The 23,090-nt window shown below is 56.0% G+C and overlaps 1 protein-coding gene across 1 annotated transcript; it reads left to right on the top strand.

Moving 5' to 3' along the window:
• Positions 1-16: 16 nt before the first annotated feature.
• On the top strand, positions 17-23,069 carry PTK7 (protein tyrosine kinase 7 (inactive)). The gene is made up of 20 exons (XM_038760854.1): positions 17-200; positions 3,689-3,976; positions 4,307-4,409; positions 5,090-5,280; positions 5,416-5,566; positions 5,790-5,938; positions 8,087-8,353; positions 9,313-9,446; positions 9,668-9,803; positions 10,004-10,123; positions 10,232-10,381; positions 11,840-11,990; positions 12,135-12,262; positions 12,683-12,886; positions 13,185-13,340; positions 13,628-13,860; positions 16,873-16,953; positions 20,882-21,033; positions 21,335-21,513; positions 22,222-23,069. Exons 1-20 carry the CDS (start codon positions 17-19, stop codon positions 22,383-22,385), a joined length of 3,321 nt encoding a protein of 1,106 aa, XP_038616782.1. The 3' UTR covers positions 22,386-23,069.
• Positions 23,070-23,090: the final 21 nt, after the last annotated feature.

A 23,090-nucleotide genomic window follows, 5' to 3' on the forward strand; every position in this document is an offset into this window, starting at 1 on the left:
GTGGCCCCACGGAGGAATGCCGTCTGGCCGCCAGCCCGGCGGCTCGGGTTACCGGGGGCAGGTGGCTGAGCCTCACGGCATCGGGGCTCCCCCGCCGCGTCTCCTCCGGCTCCCCGGTCGCCTCCGGGATTTCCCAGTAGAATGGGCCACGTTACCCCTCCCTAGGGCCGGCAGCTGGCTGTTCCCCCACCGTGGTTCAGGTGAGAGCTCCACATCCACTTTTCCCGCTGGGAAATGGGAGCTGTTGAGCGGCAGAGAACCTCCTCCGTCTGAGGGACTTGGCGTTCTGGGCCCTTTTGCCCTGGGTCTTCTGGAGTCTGGGCCCCTGGCCCACACCTTGGGGGTCTGGGAACTGTTAACTGCTGCTGGAATTAGGGGAGAGAGGGGGAACAGGCTCCGGAGTGCAGGGAGGCTTGGACACCTTGGGGTAGTTGATCCCCCTTTGGGTTCTGGGTCCCCAAATTGGGCAACTCCTGCTCTAAGTCCGGGTGCCTGCCTTCAGGTTTCAGGCATCTCTTGTAACCCATCCCGTGACCCCCTCGATCAGTGGTATTTATCGAGCACTTAACTGTGGGCAGGACACGACACGAGGCGTGAGAGAGTACAGAGCAACAGAGTTGGTAATAATAATAATAATAATGGCATTTATTAAGCGCTTACTATGTGCATAGCACTGTTCTAAGCGCTGGGGAGGTAACAAGGTGATCAGGTTGCCCCCGGGGGGGCTTACAGTTTTAATCCCCATTGTACAGATGAGGTAACTGAGGCACAGAGAAGTGAAGGGACTCGCCCAAAGTCACACAGCTGAAAACGGTCAAATCAGTCGCGTTTCCTGAGTGCTTCCTGTGTGAAGGGCACTGTACTAAGAGCCTGGGAGAGGACATTGTAACAGAGTTGGTAGACACGTTCCCTGCCCACAGGGAGCTTATGGCCTGCAGCCCCAGCCCTGAGCACTGGAGGAAGGTGGGGAGCGGGGCGGGACACATAGTCTGAAGACCCAGGAAAGACCTGACTACCTCTGGGAGGAATGCAAGCGCCCTGACCCTCAAAAGGGTTCATGGTAGGGGAGAATCCAGGGATTCCAAATAAAACAGTGCGTAGACATGTTCCCTGCCCACAAGGAGCTTACGGGGGAGACAGACGTGAAAATAAATCGTGTCTGGGTATGGAAGTGCCGTGGGATGAATGTCAAGTGCTTGCGGGGTTCAGATTCAAGTGCTTGGGTGATGTAGAAGGGAGAGGGAATGGGGAAAATGAGGGCATAGTCAGAGAAGGCCCCTCGGTGGAGATGTGATTTTGATCCAGCGCTTAGAACAGTGCTTGGCACGTAGTAAGCGCTTAATAAATGCCATTGTTGTTATTATTATAAGGCTCTGAAGGTGGGGAGAGTGATGGTCTGTCGGAAGTGAAGAGGGAAGGAGCTCCCGACCGGAGGTAGGACATGGGCGAGGGGTCGGCGGCGAGATAATCGAAGTTGAGGTACAGTGAGTAGGTTGGTGTTAATGGAATGAAGCGAGCGGGCTGGGTTGTATTAGGAAATCAGGGAGTTAAGATAGGAGAAAAGCGATTGAGTGCTTTAAAGTCAACGGTAAGGAGTTTCTATTTGATGCGGTGGTGGCTGGGCAACTACCGGAGGATCTTGAGGAGTGGGGAGATGTGGACCGGAAGGTTTTGTAGAAAAATGATCTTAGAAGCAGAATGTAGACCGGCATGGAGAGAGGCAGGGAGGTGAGCAAGGAGGCTGATGTCGTAGTCTTCAGGGTTGGGTAGGAGAAGCGCTTGGAGCAGCGTTGTAGCAGTTTGGATGGAGGGGAAAGGGCGGATTTCAAAGGTTGCTGCTCAGCAGGGTCTCCCCTGGTTCCTCCTCGTTCCATCCTCGTTCCATCCTCCCCTGGATGTTCTCCCCTCCCCGTCCCCACCCCAGGGCCTGTGAGCTTGTGAGCTACTCCTTGCCCTCTCCAGGTGCCCCTGTCTGACTTCCAGCGCGCCCACGTCCAGGGGAACAAAGCCCTTTGTGTGACAGCGGGCCACCTGCCCTGCCCTGCCCTGCCTTGCCCTGCCCTGCCCCTCTCCACCCGTACGGTGTGCAGCGCACACCTCTCACTTGGTTGGACTGGCACAGGAAGCTCGGCACCTAGCCTTTCCTTGCCAGGCCCCACCACCTCAAGGTGTCCGCCCCGTCCCCTCAAGGGGTCCCCTAGGAAGCAGACCTTGGAGAAACCCAGGTGTGGCAGACCCTCCCCCGGTTGCCCACCACAGATCCTCATTCGGACCTCGTCCAATGTTTTGGGAAGTAGTGATGGTATTTATTAAGCACCCACTAGGTGCAACTCATTGTACTGAGCACTTGGGGAAAACAGCATAATAATAATAATAATGGCATTTGTTAAGCGCTTACTATGTGCAAAGCACTGTTCTAAGCACTGGGGGGGTTACAGTGTGATCAAGTTGTCCCACGTGGGGCTCCCAGTCTTAATCCCCATTTTTACAGATGAGGGAACTGAGGCCCAGAGAAGTGAAGTGACTTGCCCGAGGTCACACAGCAGACTTGTGGGGGAGCCAGGATTCGAACCCACGACCTCTGACTCCAAAGCCCGGGCTCTTTCCACTGAGCCACGCTGCTTCTCTAACAGCATGGCCTATTAGAGCGTGGACCTAAAAGTCAGAGGTCCTGGATTCTAATCCCGGCTGTCATGTGTCTGCTGTGAGACCTTGGGCAAGTCATGCAACTTCTCTGTGCCTCGGTTCCCTCATCTGCAGAATGGTGTTTCAGTACCTGTTCATTCATTCATTCAATTGTATTTATTGAGGGCTTACTGTATGCAGAGCACTGTACTAAGCGCTTAGGAAGTACAAGTCGGCAACATATATGCAGAGCACTGTACTAAGCGCTTAGGAAGTACAAGTTGGCAACATATATGCAGAGCACTGTGCTAAGCGCTTAGGAAGTACAAGTCGGCAACATATATGCAGAGCACTGTACTAAGCGCTTAGGAAGTACAAGTCGGCAACATATAGACACGGTCCCTGCCCAGCAACGGTCTCCCTCCTACTTAGGCTGTGAGCCCCATGTGGGACCTGATTATTTCTCATCTACCTCAGTACCTCAGTGTAGGGCTCAACACATAGTAAGCGCCTTACAAATACCACAATATTATTATAAGAGTTGACACATAGTAGGGGAGACATAGAAAAATACTGCCAAGAGGGAATCGGGATAAATAATTGAAGGTACAATTGAATAAAAAGTGTAAGTGCTAAAAGTGGCTGTTGGATCAATGAGACCCAGGGGTTTGGGAGTTTATCGGAACAGGGGGCATGATTGCTGCCCATCGTCCCTTAAGGGACTTGGAGGGGCAGATGGGCTTCTTACCTGGCTGTTTGTCCCTCACACCCTCTCTCCCCGCCACGCAACCACAACCCACCGGCCCTTCAGCAGACCCTGGGGCTGCGTAGGAGTTGGTGTGATCCCAGGACCCATCTTGGAGCTATATGAGTGTCTGCCTGGCAGATGGAGGATGAAATAAAGGATTGAGCTTCAGGGGCCGGAAGAGGAGCTGACCTCCTGGCTGAACTCTGCTCTTGTTTCTCTCTTGCGGGCGGGGGGAGAGGCCAAGTCCCCCTCGAGCTGTGTGCCGACCGTCCCCTGATGATACGTCTCCCCCCCCTTCTTCTTCCCCCCACCCAGGCACCCGGGCCTCCATCATCTTCACCAAAGAACCGTCATCCCAGGATGCGTTGCAGGGACGCCGGGCCTTGCTCCGCTGCGAAGTGGCAGGAGCGGGCCGCGTGCGGGTGCACTGGCTGCTCAACGGGGTCCCCGTCGTGGACACGGAGCGGCGCTTCGTCAAGGGCAGCAGCCTGAGCTTTGCGGCGGTGGACCGGCTGCGGGACGCCGGCAGCTTCCAGTGCGTGGCCAGGGACGGCGAGACGGGCGAGGAGGTCCGCAGCGCCAACGCCTCCTTCAACATCAAGTGTGAGTGCCGGCCGGCCGTGTGGGGAAGAATTGTGCCGGGGGTGGGAGCGAGGGGGAGAGGGGTGTTCCCTCTCTAGAGTCCTTGCTCCCTCCAAATCCCGGACTTCCCAACTCCCGGACTTCCGGAGCCATCCATTGTCCCCTCCGCCTCCCGTCCTGTTTCCTGAGCGCCCTCCTGTGCCCGACGTGGTAACCGACCGCCTGCTAGACGGGCGCCCGCCGACCTCCCAACTCCTCCCAGGGTATCGGCTCCCGGCAGGGGAGGTCTCCGTTCCGCCTCCGCCGCCCGAGCCCTGCTCTGGCTCCTGAATTTGGTTCTCTGTCCCACAGGGATCGAGGCGGGCCCCGTGGTCCTGAAGCACCCCGCTTCCCTGGCGGAGATCCAGCCTCAGACCCCGGTCACTCTGCGCTGTCACATCGACGGACACCCTCGGTAAGGAGCCCGGGGTCTCGAGAGGAGAGCTGAGGAAGCCCCCGCGCACCCCATCTTGAAAGCCCCGTGGCGTTGAGGAGGGGAGAGGGCCCCTGCACCAGGGAAACGGAGGTAGCGGTGGACTTGATGTCCTGCCCTGTTGAGCTTTGACAGCCTCTTCTCTCCCGGGTTGTTGGTGGATCGTCCCTTGCCCTTCTGTGACTCCCCTCAACTGTTTCCCATTGCCCTGTTCCTTCAGTTGGTCCCTGTGTGGCCTGCCACTGCCAGGGAAACGGAGGCAGCGGTGGACTTGATGTCCTGCCCTGTTGAGCTTTGACAGCCTCTTCTCTCCCGGGTTGTTGGTGGATCGTCCCTTGCCCTTCTGTGACTCCCCTCAGCCATTTCCCGTTGCCCTGTTCCTTCAGTTGGTCCCTGTGTGGCCTGCCCCTGCCAGGGAAACGGAGGCAGTGGTGGACTTGATGTCCTGCCCTGTTGAGCTTTGACAGCCTCTTCTCTCCCGGGTTGTTGGTGGACCGTCCCTTGCCCTTCTGTGACTCCCCTCAGCCATTTCCCGTTGCCCTGCTCCTTCAGTTGGTCTCTGTGTGGCCTGCCCCTGCCTTGTCACCTGAAGGAGAGGTGGGAAGGAATCAGTTTGCAGGGCTTCCCAAGGGTCGGCAGCCCCTAACGTGTCCATTCTTCAGCCCCACCTACCAGTGGTTCCAGGATGGCAATCCCCTCCCTGAGGACCCAAGCAACTACTCAGTGAGCAGCAAGGAACGGAACCTGACCCTGCGGCGAGCCGGCCCCGAACACAGCGGCCTCTACAGCTGCTGCGCCCACAACCCCTTTGGCCACGTCTGCAGCAGCGAGAACGTCACCCTCAGCATCGTCGGTACGGCCGGGGTGGAGCGCGGAGGGGGCGAGGGCCGGGCGGGAGTTTGCCGGCAGCTCGAGTGGGCCCCTCCCCGGCCGCGGGTTCGGCTCCGGCCCCGTTCCCTGCTTGGACACCCTCTCCCCTCCACCCCAGACGAGAGCTTCGCCCGGCCCCTGGTCGTGCCCCAGGACCAAGTGGTGGGCCGGAACGAAGAGGCCATGTTCCACTGCCAGTTTGGTGCCACCCCTCCCCCTACCCTGCAGTGGCTCTTCGAGGACGACTCTGCCATCACCAACCGCAGCCGGTAAGTGCGGTCTACCCCGCGGGGAAGCATAAGGCTCCTTCTCCCCCGGTATTATCCCGTGACGCTCAGATTATGGCGAATCTGGCTCCTCTTTTCTGCCTGGCTAGAGGACCTGCTCCCTGAGGGCACTGGGAGGGACCAAGCAGGGGCTGGGGTCTCTGGGATTCCCGTGGTGGGCACAGGGGATCCTGCCTGCCTTCTAACCGCTATTCTTAACTCCTAGCCCCCCGCACCTCCGTCGGGCTACGGTCTTCGCCAATGGGTCCCTGCTGTTGACTCAGGTCAGGCCACGCAACGCAGGGGTGTACCGCTGTGTGGGCCGGGGCCAAAGAGGGCCGCCGGTTGTTCTGGAAGCGAAGCTGCACTTGGCAGGTGAGTCTCGGATTTCCGGGGACCCTGAGGGGGGAAGCGGTCCGTAGCATTTATTGAGCACCTAATGTGTGCAGAGCGCTGTCCTTAGGAAAACGCGGTAGAGTTGAGCGGAGCGATACAAAATCCCCGCTCTCTGGTGAAGATAGATAGCACCGTCCTGGGGTCTCCAAAAGACTCATCCCTGCTCCCACCTGCAGCCTTCCCATCCCAGGACTCAGGGAAGGGCTTGGAGTCCAAAGAGAGCGGACACACACGAATAAGTAGTCGTTTTTTGCAGCTGAGGCAAGTTTCACCGAATGCTGCGCATGGGCCATCAACTTGGCAAGCCGTCTCCTTCCCCACCCCGGGGTTGTCGGTCAGACCACGAGTCCCTCGTCCCGGAGCTGCTCGGTCGCTGACCCCAGAAGGGCGGCTCGGTCCCCGGGGGATCACATTGGGGTCGACAACCTTCGGTTTCTGAGCAAGGGGGAGAGGCGGGCCAAAGGGCAGGAGAAGGCATCCCACTGGGGAGTGAGTAGGAATGGTTCAGTTTGGCTGAGAGATAATTTTGGAAGATGGTGAGGCATTGAAAGTAGGGGTTCGGGTGAGGATGAGGGTGTCCGGGAAGGGGCGTGTGCATGGAGACGGGGAAGAGCTCTCTTCCTCCCTTCAAAGAGAGCTCACCTCCTCCTGGAGGCCTTCCCACACTGAGCCCCCTCTTCCCTCATCCCCTCCTCCCTACCTCCTTCCCCTCCCCGCAGCACCTGTATATATGTTTGTACAGATTTCTTACTCTCTTTTACTTGTACATATTTACTATTCTATTTATTTTGTTAATGATGTGCATCTAGCTTTACTTCCATTTATTCTGACGACTTGACACCTGTCCACATGCTTTGTTTTATTGTCTGTCTCCCCCCTCTAGACTGTGACCCCTTTGTTGGGTAGAGACCGTCTCTATATGTTGCCAACTTGTACTTCCCAAGCGCTTAGTACAGTGCTGTGCACGCAGTAAGCGCTCAGTAAATACAATCGAATGAATGAATGGATGAATGAAAGAGGCCGCAGAGGGTCTTGGCCCGGCCGGGAGGAGATAAGTCATCCCTCTTAATAACAGTAACAATAATAATTATGGTATTTGCTAAGCCCTTACTCTGTGCCGGGCACTGTACTAAGAGCTGGGGTAGATACAAGCAAATCCTGTATATATGTATATACATGTATATCCTGCAAATCCTGTATATATGGATATACGTACAAACATATATATATATATATATATATATATATATATATATAATAGAGTAATAACTACATAAAAACATATATATATATATTTACGTAGTTATTACTCTATTTTATTTGTACATATTTATTCTATTTATTTTATTTTGTTAATATGTTTTGTTTCGTTCTCTGTCTCCCCCTTCTAGACTGTGAGCCCACTGTTGGGTAGGGACCGTCTCTAGATGTTGCCAACTTGTACTTCCCAAGCGCTTAGGACAGTGCTCTGCACACAGTAAGCGCTCAATAAATACGATTGAATGAATGAATGAATGAAATCCTGTTGAACACAGTCCCCGTCTCACGTGGGGCTCCCAGTCTTAATCCCCATTTTCGAGATGAGGGGACTGAGGCCCGGAGAAGTGAAGTGACTTGCCGAAGGGCACGCAGCAGACAAGCGGCGGAGCCGGGATTAGAACCCGTGACCTCCTGGCTCCCGGGCCCGGGCTCTACATCCACTGCACCAGGATGCTTCTCTTGATTTGCTCAAGGTCACACAGCAGACAAGTAGTGGAGCTGGGAGCTCTCTCCCTCTCCCCCTCCTCCCCGTCTCCAACCCGCCCACCTTACCTCCTTCCCTTCCCCACAGCACCTGTATATATGTATATATGTTTGTACGTATTTATTACTCTATTTATTTTACTTGTACATATCTATTCTATTTATTTTATTTTGTTAATATGTTTTGTTTGGTTCTCTGCCTCCCCCTTCTAGACTGTGAGCCCACTGTTGGGTAGGGACCGTCCCTGTGTGTTGCCGACTTGTACTTTCCAAGCGCTTAGTACAGTGCTCTGCACACAGTAAGCGCTCACTAAATACGATTGATTGATTGATTGTAACTCCTGCTTCCCTCTTCCGTGGCCTTCCCTCCTCCCACTTCCACAGAGATTGAGGACATGCAGCCCATGGAGGCCCAAGTGTTTGCGGCCGGCAGGGAAGAGCGTGTGACCTGCGCGGCCCCGCGAGGTCTGCCAGAGCCCAGCGTGTGGTGGGAGCGGGCGGGAGTCAGGCTGCCCGCCCACGGCAGCGTCCGCCAGGAGGGCCGGGACTTGGTCTTCGCCAGCACGGCCGAGGGGGATGCCGGCATCTACACCTGCCACGCTATGAACCGGGCCGGCCAGCGGCACCAGGACCTCCGTGTTACCGTGGCCAGTAAGCACGCGGAGAGTAGAGGGGAAGGAGTTGGATGGGGGGGTCGGGGGAAGGCTGTCTCCCGTTCTGGGCTCCCGAGGGCCGGCCGGCCCGAATGTCCCCTCGTGACCTCAGGTTATGTGGCTGGGAATCCTCTCTACCATCCTGATGACTAGCGGTTATTAAGCGCCCACTCCTTGCGGGCGGTACTGTGATCCCGCACTGTCTTATTCAGCGCTTAGAACAGTGCTTTGCACATAGTAAGTGCTTAATAAATACCGTCATTATTATTATTAGTGACCCGCGGGCTGTTAGGGGAACTCCTCCATCACTGTTGTCGTCTTTGACGGCGGACAGCCGGGAGTGGGCCGGAGCGCTGGGCTGAGAGGCTGGGGGGATAGTCGGGGAAATCAGTTCTTGGGTCGGGGCGAGGGCCTTGCCCCGATGCTATCGGAAGTGGGCCCATTCCTCTTCCCGCATGCCCTTGCAGGAAAAAGACGGCTAAGGTTCAGAAGTGGTTGAGCAGGTGTTCATATCTGGTTCTGGAGTTATTTGCCTGCCAGTTGGTGGGTCCCACCGCCAGCTGCATCTCTGGTGTGGCCCATCCTGGCTGCCTTGGGTGCCAGAGAGTGGGTGGGTGTACACGGGGGCTGCTCTGGGGAGCGCTTAGAGATGCTGAGGGTGAGCAGCGGGGAAGGAAGGAGAGGTTGAGTAGAGAGAAAACGGGGCAAGGGTGCTGATGACCTGGATTGGGATTTGGAGCCCCAAGCTGAGACTTTGGAGGAGCAGGGGGAACAGAGAATATAATCGGTCTCGGAGTTTAAAAAAAACCTGCTTTCGTATTAGGATTTGGGCAACTCAGTACTGATCTCATAGTACCGGACTAGGCCCCCCAAGTTATTTGCCCATCCAGATGCCTACCTCCGAACCTGTCGAAGAGATCTCACTCTTTCTCCTCCCTCCTACCCTGTTTTTCACAGCGGTGCCCACGTGGCTGCAGAAGCCCCAGGATAGCCAGCTGGAGGAAGGCAAGCCAGGCTACCTGCACTGTCTGAGCCGGGCCACACCCAATCCCACCATCAGCTGGTACCGCAACCAGATGCCTATCTCCGAGGTGAGACGGGGCACTTCCCACCACCTCCCGTCCTTCCCCTCACACCTGGTTCATCCTTTCCCCTTCTCCATAACGAATGCTCTGGAGCTAGGAGGGAGGGGTGAACAGAGAGAGAACCGGCCTGCCCGAGCCTCCCTCTGGAAATGGTAGAAGTGGGGGGCCGAAATGGGGGGTGGGGCGGGCCCGGTACCCCTGACCGACCCTCTTCCCTACCGCCTCAGGACTCGCGCTTCGAGATCTCGGCAAACGGGACGCTGCGCATCAACAACGTGGAGGTGTATGACGGCACTTGGTACCGATGCGTGAGCAGCACTCAGGCTGGCAGCGTAGAGGCGCAGGCTCGGGTCCAAGTGCTGGGTGAGCCGGCGGAGGGGACCGGGATCGACGGGAAGTTGGGAATCCGCTGGGGTGGCGGAGGGGCGGAAGGCGGGGGAAAGGTTTTAGGTGAATTCTTGAGCCAGAGTGGGGAAAGCAACGTTGGGGACAGAAGGAAACGCCCTGCGCCCGGACCCCAAGAACGGGGGGTGACCGTCCCTTGCTCTGCCTCCCTCCTCCAGAGAAGCTGAAGTTCACACCGCCTCCGCAGCCCCAGCAGTGTATGGAGTTTGACAAGGAGGCCACGGTGTCCTGCTCGGCCACGGGCCGGGAGAAGCCCACCATTCGGTGGATGAAAGCGGGTGAGCCCCCCGGGGCAGAGTGGGGTGGAGCAGGAATGGGGAGGCAGGCGCTTGCCTCTGGGGCCGGTCCGGGCCCAGAGCCCCAATTTCCCCACGGTCTTCCTCTAGACGGGAGCAGCCTGCCCGCCTGGGTGACGGACAACGCGGGAACCCTGCATTTCTCCAAGGTGACCCGCGGAGACGCCGGCAACTACACGTGCATCGCCTCCAATGAGCCTCAGGGCCAGATCATCGCCAACGTGCACCTTACTGTGGCGGGTAGGGCCCGGGACCTGGCCGCGTCAGGGGAAGGGCTTTTTGGTTTGTATCGTTGACGGAAGGCCAGTCGCGCTGGGTCGCACGGCCAAAGGTATAGGGAGGGAAGTTCGACCGACTGGATTCTTCCTGATCTTTCTGCCCCCGTTCATAATCCCGCTACTTAGCTCTCCTCCACGAGGAGAGGAGCCCACGGCGGTAGCGAAGAGGTAACAGATGGGAGCGGGACAGGAAGGCCCTTCCTCATTCGTGCAGGTTACATACTTTTCCTGATGATGAGACTGTCCGTCTCTGTGGGTGAGGGGCCTGGGCACGTTTCTGGGGGTCCCCAAAGCCAAAGTTCCCTCTGGACGGTGTATTCCGCCCCCGCCCCTGCTCTCTTTCTGTGCCTGTAAGTTATTTCAGGGGAAGTTATTGGGGAAGCAGCGTGGCTCAGTGGAAAGAGCCCGGGCTTTGGAATCAGAGGTTCAAATCCCGACTCCGCCACTTGTCAGCTGTGTGACTTTAGGCAAGTCACATAACTTCTCTGTGCCTCAGTTACCTCATCTGTAAAATGGGGATTAAGACTGTGAGCTCCCCCGTGGGACAACGTGATCACATTGTAAACTCCCCAGCGCTTAGAACATTGCTTTGCGCGTAATAAGCGCTTAATAAGTGCCATTATTATTATTATTATCGTTATTATTTCCCCAGCATTATCAGAGGATTTTGAGACAGAAGGGTTGAAGTTGGGCCCAGGGCGATTTCCCCTTCAGCTTAGTTATTAAAGTGGCCCTGCTCATGGAAAAGAGGAAAGACACTGTCTCCTAATAATTGTCGCATTTATCAAGCGCTTTCTCTGTGCCAAGCACGTTACCAGGTGGGTAGGGTAGAGACCAGATTGTGGTCTAGGACCAGAAGTTGGACACAGTCCCTGTCCCATATGAAGCACACCGTCTGAGTAGACAGGAAACCAGGAATCAAATCCCTATTTTCCAGATGAGGCCCCTGAGGCAAGGAGAAGTGAAAATTTGCCCAAAGTCACATAACAGGCAGGTGACAGAGCCGGGGTCAGACTTAGGTCCTCTGACTCCTTCTCAGAGTTTATGTACAGCTGTTCTAAAACAATGGCATAATAGATTGTGTAATATTCCCACCAAGACTGATGATGGAATTTCCTGTCGGGAACAGAGAAGTGTGGAGTAAGAACCTACACAGGCCCTGTGGCCTGACGACTTAGCGTCTTGACGACACTCCCGCGTCCCTGCCAGTCTTGTTCTTGCCGGGGCATGGAATGCAGTGAATGAATAGGCAGGAGGCGACGCTGATGTGTCCCGCATCTTCCGATGTTCAGATAACGTTATGAACACTAAGAAATTGGAAGTATATAAAGTCCAGCCTGGAGAACAGGACGCCGCAAAGGGATCCTCCCTCTCCTAGATAGCGATGCTCTGCCTGAACGACACCTCTCTCCCCAACCAGTGTTCGTCACCTTCAAGCTGGAGCCGGAACGCACTTCGGTGTACCAGGGCCACACCGCCCTGCTGCAGTGCCAGGCCCAGGGCGATCCGATTCCGCTCATCCAGTGGAAGGGCAAGGACCGTATCCTGGATCCCGCCCTGCTGGAACCCAGGTAGATCCTACTCTTCCCCCGCCTCACGTGGCCTCCCAATTCCCCACCGGATGCGGTCCGGGGTGGGAGGAGCCGTGGAGGGTGGGTGAGGACGGGCAGGCCCTTTCCTCTTCCACTCCGTCTCTCTCTCCCCGTTGCCCCAAGGATGCAGATTCTTTCCAATGGTTCCTTGGTAATCCATGACGTGGCCCCCGAAGATTCAGGTCGTTACACCTGCATCGCCGGCAACAGCTGCAACATCAAGCACGTCGAGGCCTCTCTCTACGTCGTGGGTACGGGAAGCCTGGGGAGTAGGGTGGTGGGACCGGGGAGGAGCTGGGCTTCCCTGGCTACTATTACCTCCTCTCTAATATCCGCCAATTCCACGGCGGATACCTCAGCCGGGCCCTGAGGTAGTTTCGCTCTCTGGGTGAGGCCAGCCGGGGAGAAGCTGCCCTCAAGCTCAGAGTGACAAGGGCAGAGATCATAAGTACGTGCAGGACGCCAGACGATAAAGACACCGACAACTCAAGTGCAGAAATAGCCGTCAGTGCTAGGGAGAGGAGTGGTGTGACCAAGGCCGCTGGAATCTGGTCGGGGGGGTGTCTGGGCGGTGGTCCCATAGCCATTGAACAGCAGAGCCTTGTCCCCGGGGTGCTGTGGGGTAACCCAGAACGTGTCGACGATGCCCCGCTCCCGTTTATGACCCCCAGACAAACCAGTGGTGGAGGGACCCGAGGGGCCCGGAAGCCCACCCCCCTACAAGATGATCCAGACCATCGGGCTGTCCGTGGGGGCCGCCGTCGCCTACATCATCGCCGTGCTGGGTCTTATGTTTTACTGCAAGAAGCGCTGCAAGGCCAAGCGACTGCAGAAGCAACCTGAAGGCGAGGAGCCCGAGATGGAGTGTCTCAACGGTGAGGGAGCTGGGCCCTGGCCCTTTGGGCAACCCTGGCATAGGCCCCCCCAGTAGCCGCCCGAGATGCCAGTGGATGGAGTCCGGTGCAGGAGCGCCTTTTTCCTCTGCTTCCTGGGGGCGGGATCATGGGCTTTATCTAACCTCAGATAGGATCAAAGAAGCCCCGCTCCTTCCACCCCAGACGGAGGGGTGCGTGGTCTATCGGCCCTAGGGGAGCGGGACGGTTACAGACTACGGCTGGACTCTGCCAGTGCAGTGGACTCAAGCCTTAGGCCCCGCCGTATCTTCCCGTTCAGGTGGCCCTCTGCAGAACGGACAGCCGGCAGCGGAGATCCAAGAGGAAGTGGCCCTGACCAGCCTAGGCTCCGGCTCCTCGGCTGCCAGCAAGCGACACAGTACCGGTGACAAGATGACCTTTTCCCGCTCCAGCCTGCAGCATATTACTACACTGGGTATAGCCCCCCCAACTCCCCACCCCGGGCTGGTCCCACCCTTCCCTGGGGTTCCTCCCTTTGACTGGCGCCGGTCCGTTCCTTGGCTCTGTCCTCTGGGAGTACCTGGCCGAAGGAAACAGCCTCCGCCTCCGTCACTGCTTGGTGGCCACTGGGAGCTGACCCTCTCTGTCCCCTCCTCTCTGTCCCCTCCTCTCCCCCCTTTCATGGGGAAGTGCCAACAAGTGCTCGTGGACAAGGGTGAGGGGGGAATTGGGGACGTGGCTAAGGTAAGCCTCTTCCTCCAGGGAAGGGCGAGTTTGGCGACGTGTTCCTGGCAAAGGCTCAGGGCCTAGAGGAGGGAGTGGCCGAGACCCTGGTACTGGTGAAGAGCCTGCAGAGCCGGGACGAGCAGCTGCAGCTGGACTTCCGGCGGGAGTTCGAGATGTTCGGGAAGCTCAGTCACGCCAACGTGGTTCGGTTGCTGGGGCTGAGCCGGGAGGTGGAGCCTCACTACATGATCCTGGAGTATGTGGACTTGGTACGTTTCCCCACCCACCTGCGTCGTGACAGCAAACGACGGAGGGCGGGGTAAATTGGGGGCCTGGAGTGGGGAGGGAAGAAAGAGAGAAAGTGGGGACTCCCACCCCGCATCCTCCTAAATTCCTTCACCCAGGTACAGAGAAGTGGCTTCTGCCAGCTTCTTAGCTTCGCACCTCTTACCTTCCTGCATCTCTGCCCTAACCCCCGCTCTCATTATGGGATTTAGTTGGAACGCGTGGAAGGATTGGGAGGACCTGAGTCCCGTGGTGGCGGGAACCAAATCACCCTCGCGGTGTCGGTTCATTAACGCCATAGAAGGAATCGGGTGTTTAAAGATCACCGTTAGCCGCTGTCTGTTGGAAGTGGTGAGCTTTCAGCAGTCACAGCTTAGTGAACCGCTCGCCCCGCTGATACAGAATTGCACACTGCTCAGGGGAAGCTTGTAAAGCAGGAGCCCTGCCGGAGTGTGGGGATTTTCAAGAATGCCATCGCCCTTTCGGAGCAGGCAGGTGTGACTGCTGTCTGTTCTCCCGCTACTTTTTCTAACCACATTCCTTCCTGGTCATGCTTGCTGACTTTCTTTCCCTAACCAGCGGCAGCCGCTCTTCTTCCCGACGATCCTTCCCCTTCTCTGTACACATCATCTTGTGTTCCTCTTTCGTTCCCTTTGTCCTGCCCAGTCATCCCACTTGGTATTTCCTGCATTTACGTCTTTCTGTGTCTTCTCGGGCCACATCTCTAGTCCCGATCTATATCCATCACCCACTGGGTATGGAGCCAATGGCAGAGGGATGAAACACCTGGCCCCCAGCCAGCAGGAATCTGTCAGACCCCTGAGGGATACAGGCAGATACACACCAGATAAATGAATCAGGCAACAGAAAGGAACGACAGAAACACTTAGACAGAGCACCCAAATACATGATCAGCTCAGCGACACAATTGGAGCACACATATCCACACAAGTGTTGGTCATTTGCCCTTGGATTACTACAGTCTATCATCTCGGACTCTGTACCTCATTCATTCGTTCAGTCGTATTTATTGAGCGCTTTGTGCAGAATACTGTACTAAGCTCTTGGGAGAGTACAACAGTAAACAGACAGAAGCTTACAGTCTAGAGGGGGAGACACATTAGTATAAATAAATTACAGCGATGTACGTTAGTGCTGTGGGGCTGGGAGGGGATTGATTAAAGGGAGCAAGTCAGGGTGACACAGAAAGGTGGGGAGAAGAGGAAAGGAAGGCTTAGTCAAGGGAAGGCCTCTTGGAGGAGTCGTGTCTTATGGAAGAATAAGACTTTGAAGGGGGAGAGTAATCGTCCGTCAGAAGTGAGGAGGGAGGGCATTCCAGACCAGAGGCTGGACATGGGCGAGAGGTTCGCAGCAAGGTAGGCAAGATCCCAGTACAATGAGAAGGTTAGCATTAGAAGAGCAAAGTGCGCAGGCTGGGATGTAGTAGGAGAGTAGCGAAGTGAGGTAGGAGGGGGCAAGGTGATTGAGGGCTTTAAAGCCCCCATTTGGAAGGAAGTAGCATCTTCCTGAAACATCATCGTGATCACCACTCATTCGGCCCTGCGCTTTCCAAGAAAACTCCTGAGTTCAGGTGTGCCTCTTGTCCTTACTCTCCTAATGTCCTAGTCACACCTTAGCTCACGCTGTTCTCCAGCATAACAAACCCACTTCCCCTCTCCTGCATCTGTTTTGCCCTCTCCCACCACTGAACTTTCCTATTGAACATCACGTCTTCTGTGGGAAGTGATCTTCGAGGTAGCTCAAACCAAATGGTGTCCCCCTGCTTCTTCAAAAAAAATAAACACCTCGTTCTCCAGGAATCCTGTTCCCGGTCAGCCTAACCTAACGCTAGCCACTCCAGAAACCACCTTTAATGGTATTTACAAAGCGCCTGCTATGTGCCAAGCCTGGGGCTAGGCACCGGGGAAGAGATCCAGCAGAATCAGATTAGATCCAGTCCTTGTCCCACACAGAGTTCACCTTCACCTTATTCTCAAGTCTCTGAACGCAAATTGTTGCATCTTGCTGTTTTATCAAGTGGGGAGATGCCATCAAAGAAGCCCGGGTGATTGCTCTGAGGTACCCTTCACAGGCCCGGGGAACCCCCAAGCCCCAGGAATGCCCTCCATGTTGACCCCAGGAGTTCAGGAGTTTTCAGAGCAGCACCCCAAGTTCCTGGATTTCTGGGGTTTGGGACTTGAACCGCACACAGTGTGAACGTGGTTCACTCCTGGTGTGTTTACGCTCTAATCTGGAACTCTGGGGCCCAAGGAGACCTGATTCCAGCCCCAATCTTTACCTATTCCACCGACAAGTTTGTGAGAATAATAGAGCAGGAGAGCAAATTTAAGATCAGCCCTGAGATCTCGGCTAGATTATTCTACCACTGTTGGCTTCTTAGGTTTTTGCATTCATCTGTCTATCTGGCCATCTATCTACCTATTTTAATGGTACTTGATAAGCACTTACTATGCGTCAGGCGCCGTTCTAGGTGCTGGGGTAGATACAATATAATCAGGCCAGATTATCACTGCCCCATGTGGGCTTCACGATTTAAGTAGGTGGGGGGCAACAGGTATTGAATCCCTATTTTCCAGTTGAGGAAACTGAGGCACAGAGAAGTGAAGCAACTTGCCCACCCAACAGTAAAGGGGCAGAACCTGGATTAGGAGCCAGGTTCTCTGACTCCAAGGCCTGTGCTCTTTCCATTAGGCCATGCTGCTTCCCCAGGGTCTCCCCCGTTAGATTATCAGCTCCTTAAAGAGAGGGAAGATGCTCACTGCCTTCCTGAGAGCACCCATTGAAGGGCTCCGCACCGAGTTGTCGTTCAAACTCCGGGCCCAGGAAAGCAACTGCCCCCCGATGCTATTTGGAGCAGTGGCCTCACCTCTTTGTAACTTCTGGGGCCTAGGCAACCCTGCCGTCAAGAGGGTAGGGCCCTAGCTCAGATTTCTGACTCAGTTTTAACCCAGACTTGGGGCTTGATCTCTCCCCAGGGAGACCTGAAGCAATTCCTGAGGATCTCCAAGAGCAAGGAGGAGAAGCCGAAGCCGCAGCCCATCAGCACCAAGCAGAAGGTGAGCAAGACTAGGGCCTTGATTTGGGGGTCAGCAGACCGAAGACCCGGTTTGATGAGGAGGGTGGCGAAGATTGTCTGGGAAGAAACTGTGCACCCTCTCCACCCCACAACCTTCCAGGCCTCAGGCTCATCTTACTGGCCCATAAACCTATTTGATCCAAGGGCCGGGGGAAGAAATAGAAAGAAAGCCGACTCTGGGTTGTCTGAGTGGGGACGTGGTGTGAATAACAGAAGATAAATGATGCGAATAGAGGAGGTGGAGAAGCGGCCACAGAGGATGGATAGAGAGGCGGTGACTCTGGGGCCGGGGAACCCGAAGGGACCCACTGTTGTGGTCAGCAGGGACCACCCGGTGGGTGGGGCAGATTCTCTGGGATGAGGGTAGAAATCTGACGTGGATAGTCAACTCACAGGTAGAGGTAGAATTGGTAGAGGTGCCCCCTGCCCAAAAGGAGCTTGCGGTCTATTGGGGGAGACAGACATTAAAATAAATTACAGATCAGGGAAAGAGTAGAGCATAAGGATACGTACGAAAGCGCTGCGGGGCTGGAGTGAGTATCAAAGTGCTTAAGGGGAACTCAAGTGCCCAGTTGATGCATATTTATTACCCTATTTATTTATTTATTTATTTTACGTGTACATATCTATTCTATTTATTTTATTTTGTTAGTATGTTTGGTTTTGTTCTCTGTCTCCCCCTTTTAGACTGTGAGCCCACTGTTGGGTAGGGACTGTCTCTATATGTTGCCAATTTGTACTTCGCAAGCGCTTAGTACAGTGCTCTGCACATAGTAAGAGCTCAATAAATACGATTGATGATGATGATGATGATGATGATGCAGAGGGGAGGGTGGGTTGGGGAAATGAGGGCTTAGGGACGGCCTCTTGGAGGAGGTGTGATTTAAGGAGGGTTTTCAAGGTGGGGAGCGTGGTTGTTCTGTTGGATACGAGGTGGGGTATCTGAAACAGACAAGATAGAGGTGCCGAGAGTAGGTTGGCGTTAGAGACAAATGTGGGGTCTGGGTTGTAGTAGATCAGAACATCTCTGTACACTGTTTGAGCCTGACTCCCAGAGGGCAGGGATCATACCTCTACTGACTCTAGTGTGTACACTTCATACAGACATTCAAATATTGTCGATTGTCAGTCTGTTGGCTCCTCAAAGGCAGGGACCGGTTTTGGAATCCGACCCCACGGAGTGCCTTCACTGCCCGAGCCTGTCAGGATTTGATAAATTTAGAGCTGTTCTCCCGAATCCTGATTTTTTTTTTTCATTTGTCCGCGTAGCAGGGCTGATGTCTCGAAGACGTCCAAAGACTCAAGCAGCTTTTAGAGAAGGAATGGGCAGTTACTTTAGGCAGAGGGCCGCCCGCCCTTCCTCCTGGCCGTCGTCAGGGTGGGAACCGGGGAGGGAAGGACGGGCAGAAGGCAGCCCCTTCCTCCCACAGAGGCCCCAGCCCTGGCTCTGGGCCGGCCACGGATTCGGTCGGCGATCCCCGCCGGCCACTGTTCTTGAGGTTTCTGGTTGCCGGGCAGTTCTCTGCGTCCGCTGCCGGTTCAGGCCCGGAGCCCGGAGGACTGGCCCGGCCCCTCCGGCCTGCGAGCTCTGGGGTTCCGCTGTAGCGGCAGCGGGTGGACGCAAATTTCCGTGGTCTCGGTTTTGAACTCAGCAGGGTCACTGACTAATCAACTGGATGTACCCTAAAGAAATAAATGGGAAGGCTCTGTGGATCGAAATAGAAAGAGTGTCTGTCCTAGCCCTGGTAGTTGGAATTATCTGAATGCTCTTTGGCTGGTGGAGTATAGGCATTTCCTTTGAGTCTAACCCGCTCTTCACACGTGTTGAGGAAATACTGCAGGGATTCTGCAGGCGACAAAGGCCGCCACTGAGTTATCGGTAAAGTCCTGATCCAGACAGACCCAACCCAGTAGTGGTTCGTAAAGCCTGGGTTTGGGAGTCGGAGGACCAGGGTCTAATCCCAGCCCCATCACTTCCCTGCTGGGTCACCCTGGACGAGCAGTCACATCACCTCTCTGTGCCTCCGTTTCCTCGTCTGTAAAATGGGGAGGAAATTCTTGGTCTCCTCCTACTTAGACTCTGAGCTCCACGGGGGTCAGGGACAGCGTCCAACCTGACGATCTTGTACTTAGTACGGTGCCTGGTTCGTAGTGAGTGCTTAACAAATTATTATCCCAAGCAGTTCTTCTCCCCCTGTTAACCAGAAGGAGGAATGGAGAGGTGCCACTATAAAAGTCTAAGGTCTGTCTGCCATCAGTTTCCACATACCCACAACTAGACATTTAGAAAGGCCGATTGAACATTTCATTCCCCCCCCCAAATACTCTCGTCCGCCTCCCCTTTTTTTCGGTATTTTAGACACCATCTTCCTTCTTTCCCAAGCTTATAACGAGAGCGCTTTCTTTGATTCCTTGCTCTTTCAACTCTCACATCCAAGCCCGTTACTAAATCTCATTTGTTTTTCAGTCTGCCGCTTGGATCACCTTTCTAAAATGTCCCGCTCCCCTTCTCCCCACTCCTCACAAACCTCTGAATTCATAAACAGAAACTTGTGACCATTTGTTTTGAGGCAGCCCGTCAGGTCTGCCGCTCTAATCTATCCACAATCTCCTCCGAACTGCAGCCAAGCTCCCACCCTCCGTTCCTCCTCAGGGTCCTTCGCTCTTAATTCTCCCTCCTCTGACCCCTTCCTAACGTCCTACTACCTGCCTGGAACAAACTCCCCCTTCAAATCAGCCAGACCACAGCTCTTTCCATCTACAAAACCCTTCCAAAATCCCACTTAGTCCAGGATGCTGTCCCCAGTGAATTTTTCTTCTCCTAGCCTTCTTCTCCAGCTTAGCACTTTTGTGCTCACTGCTCCCTGTTTGCGCTTTTGTGTATTTTATCTGGTGCATTCTACTATCTGAGCACTTTTCCCTCCTATTTGACTAGTATTTTTGTGTCCACCTCCCCTGCTGGATTGTGTCTACCAACTCTGTTGTAATGTACTTTTCCAAGGGCTTAGTACAGTGCTTCACACACATTAAGCACTTAGTACTGTCGATTGCTTCTTTTATTATCTTCTCCCAGGCACTTAGTAGAGTGCATTGTGTACAGTAATGTTCAGTAAACACTGTTGATTGATTGACTAGTTGTGGGGCCAGCATAGTTAAGGGTGATTAGGTAGAACCTCTAGGGCATTGAACTGCCCGCTCAGTTTTTCATTTTTTTAATAGTGTTTAAGTGCTTACTTTGTGCCAGACACTGTACTAGTGTCTGCTCAGCTGATCAGTTTGGACACAGCCAGTGTGCTGCATGGGTCCCACGGTCTTAATCCACGTTTAACAGGTGAGGTAACCGAGGCACAGAGAAGCGAAGTGAGTAGTCCAAGTGACGGAGCCGGGATTAGACTCAGATCCTCTGACTCCCATTCATTCAATCGTATTTATTGAGTGCTTACTGTGTGCAGAGCACCGTACTAAGCGCTTGGGAAGTCCAAGTCGGCAACATATAGAGATGGTCCCTACCCAACCACGGGCTCTGGGTCTAGAAGGGGGAGACCGACAACAAAACAAAACATGTCGACAGGTGTCCAAGGCCCAGGCCCGTGCTCTTTCCACTAGACCACACCGCTTCTCATTTGGGATAGAGGGCCGCCGGGGTTAGAGAACGTCCGGCAGGCACCGTGAGTCTGTCTGGATAGAGTGCAGTTCTGGGTTTGGGAGAAGGACATGGGCACGTGTGCCCGGCCCCCAGTCAGAGAGTGTTAAGTATAATGCAAGTTTGTCGGGGGCGTTAACTTCCGTGTTGTGGGAGAACTGAGGGCCTTTGCCAAGGCCCATCGTGTGCTGTTGGACTGTGTCAAAGTGTCAGACCCCCGCCGGGATGCTTGCCCTCCCTGCCACCCTCCTTTCCACTTCCACAGGTGGCACTCTGCACCCAAGTGGCCCTGGGCATGGAGCACCTCTCCAACAGCCGCTTTGTGCACAAAGACCTGGCTGCCCGCAACTGCCTGGTCAGCGCCCAGCGACAGGTGAAGGTGTCAGCCCTGGGGCTCAGCAAGGATGTCTACAACAGGTACCGTCGGGGCGGGACGGGGCGAGGGAGGGCCGGCCGAGGGAGGCGGGGGGACTCCGAAGGTCTCCCGCGGCAGATGGAACGGATCTTGGCGTCGCCTCTAGAGTGGCCGTTCTCCTTGCTAGGCCCCTTCCTCATCGAGGTGGGGGATTTCTTCCCGGAGAAGCGGGGGCTGCAGGGCGGAGGGAAGTAGGGCCGGGGCTCGGCGAGGTCCCCTGTCGGTTTCCGCTCCGTTCCCGAGGGTGCCGGGCTGCCGGGGAGGGACGGGATCGGGGTGACGCCCGCTCAATCCGCCACGCAGCGAGTACTACCACCTGCGGCAGTCGTGGATCCCGTTGCGCTGGATGCCCCCGGAAGCCGTGCTGGAGGGTGACTTCTCCACCAAGTCGGACATCTGGGCCTTCGGTGTGCTCATGTGGGAGGTGTTCACGCACGGCGAGATGCCCCACGGGGCGCTGGCCGATGATGAGGTGCTGGCAGGTAGGCATCTCCTTGTCCTTCCCTGTCCCTCTCCCCTCCAGCCAGACACCCGCCTCAGTGGGGCCAGGCGATGCCCACCACCCCTTGGAGACTTTCTCCCCGCTCACTCTGGGTTGCTGGGCTGGATCCTATTCATTCATTCATTCAGTCGTATTTATTGAGCGCTTACTGTGTGCAGAGCACTGTACCAAGCGCTTGGGAAGTACAAGTTGGCAACATATAGAGACGGTCCCTACCCAACAGTGGGCTCACAGTCTAGAAGGGGGAGACCAGTCTAGAAGGGAGGATGGGGCTGAGGTTCCCCAGCATAATAATGATGGCATTTGTTAAGCGCTTACTAAGTGCAAAGCACTGTTCTAAGCGCTGGGGGGGATGCAAGGTGATGAGGTTGCCCCATGTGGGGCTCATCCCAAGTCTTCATCCCCATTTTACAGATGAGGTAACTGAGGTTCAGAGAAGTTAAAAGTGACTTGCCCAAGGTCACACAGCAGACGTGTGGCGGAGCCGGGATTAGAACCCATGTCCTCTGACTCCCGAGCCCGGGCTCTTTCCACCGAGCTACGCTGCTTCTCTGCATCCAGGGGAGGGGAGGTCAGGGGATCGTGGGGGTTGGGCCGTGCGACGGCGGGAAGTCTGTGTGTGTGTGTTGGGGGGGGGGGGCGTTGTGGAAAGGGGGACCCAGCCTGAGCCCCGGGACCGTCTCCGCAGGCCTGCAGACGGGCAAGGCCCGCCTCCCGCAGCCCGAGGGCTGCCCCTCCAAGCTGTACCGGCTGATGCAGCGTTGCTGGGCCCCGAGCCCCAAGGACCGGCCTTCCTTCACCGAGATCGCCGGCGCGCTAGGAGACAGCCCCGCTGCGGAGAGCAAGCCGTGAGGGAGGAGCTCTGGGCCCCAGCGGGCTGTGTCTGAGGGGGCTGCGTCCCGCTGGGCCCTCTCAGGCTCACCTGGCGGCACACCAGGCACCGATTCCCCTCCCCCCCGCCCCTCTCCTGCTGCCCACGGGCCGCTTGCCCCGTACGGACAGACAGAGCTGTAGCCCGGGCAGAGCCCAGGTCCTCACCACGTCGCTCCCACCCTGGCCCAGGGCCCACCGGGGGCGGGTGGTTGGGCAGGGTCCGCGCCTCAGGTAACAGCAAAGACCATTTCGGGACTTGTCCCCCCCCCCCGGCCTCTGACCACCGGCCCGCTTGATCCTCCCAAGAGCGTCAGGCCGCCCGGGGGGCTACGGCCTCCGCCTTCTCCGAAAGGCGTCCAGCCGGGTCCCGGGCCCCCAGCGACCCACCTCTGCCCCGCGGCGGGGCAGAGCCGGGCGGGCGACGGCCCGAAGGAAGAAGGAGCGAGAGCCCCGGGGGGCGTCTGGATGGAGGCGAGCCCGCGTCGAAACGCCTTCCTCCTTTAGCCTGAGCAGTGAGCGTGTGCCCAGCCCAGCCCTTTCTCCTCCCTTTCCTTTTTCCTTCCCGTACTAAGTGCCTGGCAGATGAAGGAGTTTTTCAGGAGCTTTTGACTATTTCCTGCCCCTTTTGTACGCGCCACGGGTGGGTTTTGTACGTAGCTGCAGTGTGGGGTTGGGGGGGGGGGA

Source organism: Tachyglossus aculeatus, chromosome 19 (assembly GCF_015852505.1).
Source record: "Tachyglossus aculeatus isolate mTacAcu1 chromosome 19, mTacAcu1.pri, whole genome shotgun sequence".
Taxonomy (NCBI): Eukaryota; Metazoa; Chordata; class Mammalia; order Monotremata; family Tachyglossidae; genus Tachyglossus; species Tachyglossus aculeatus.

What these genes read in the sequence shown, in the direction of transcription:
- PTK7 (XM_038760854.1), top strand. Translation starts at nt 17, where the DNA reads ATGCCGTCTGGCCGCCAGCCCGGCGGCTCGGGTTACCGGGGGCAGGTG. An exon ending in CCTCCGTGTTACCGTGGCCA is followed by an intron (nt 8,354 to 9,312) that starts GTAAGCACGCGG and finishes TGTTTTTCACAG; the next exon opens with CGGTGCCCACGTGGCTGCAG. An exon ending in CGATGATGAGGTGCTGGCAG is followed by an intron (nt 21,514 to 22,221) that starts GTAGGCATCTCC and finishes CCGTCTCCGCAG; the next exon opens with GCCTGCAGACGGGCAAGGCC.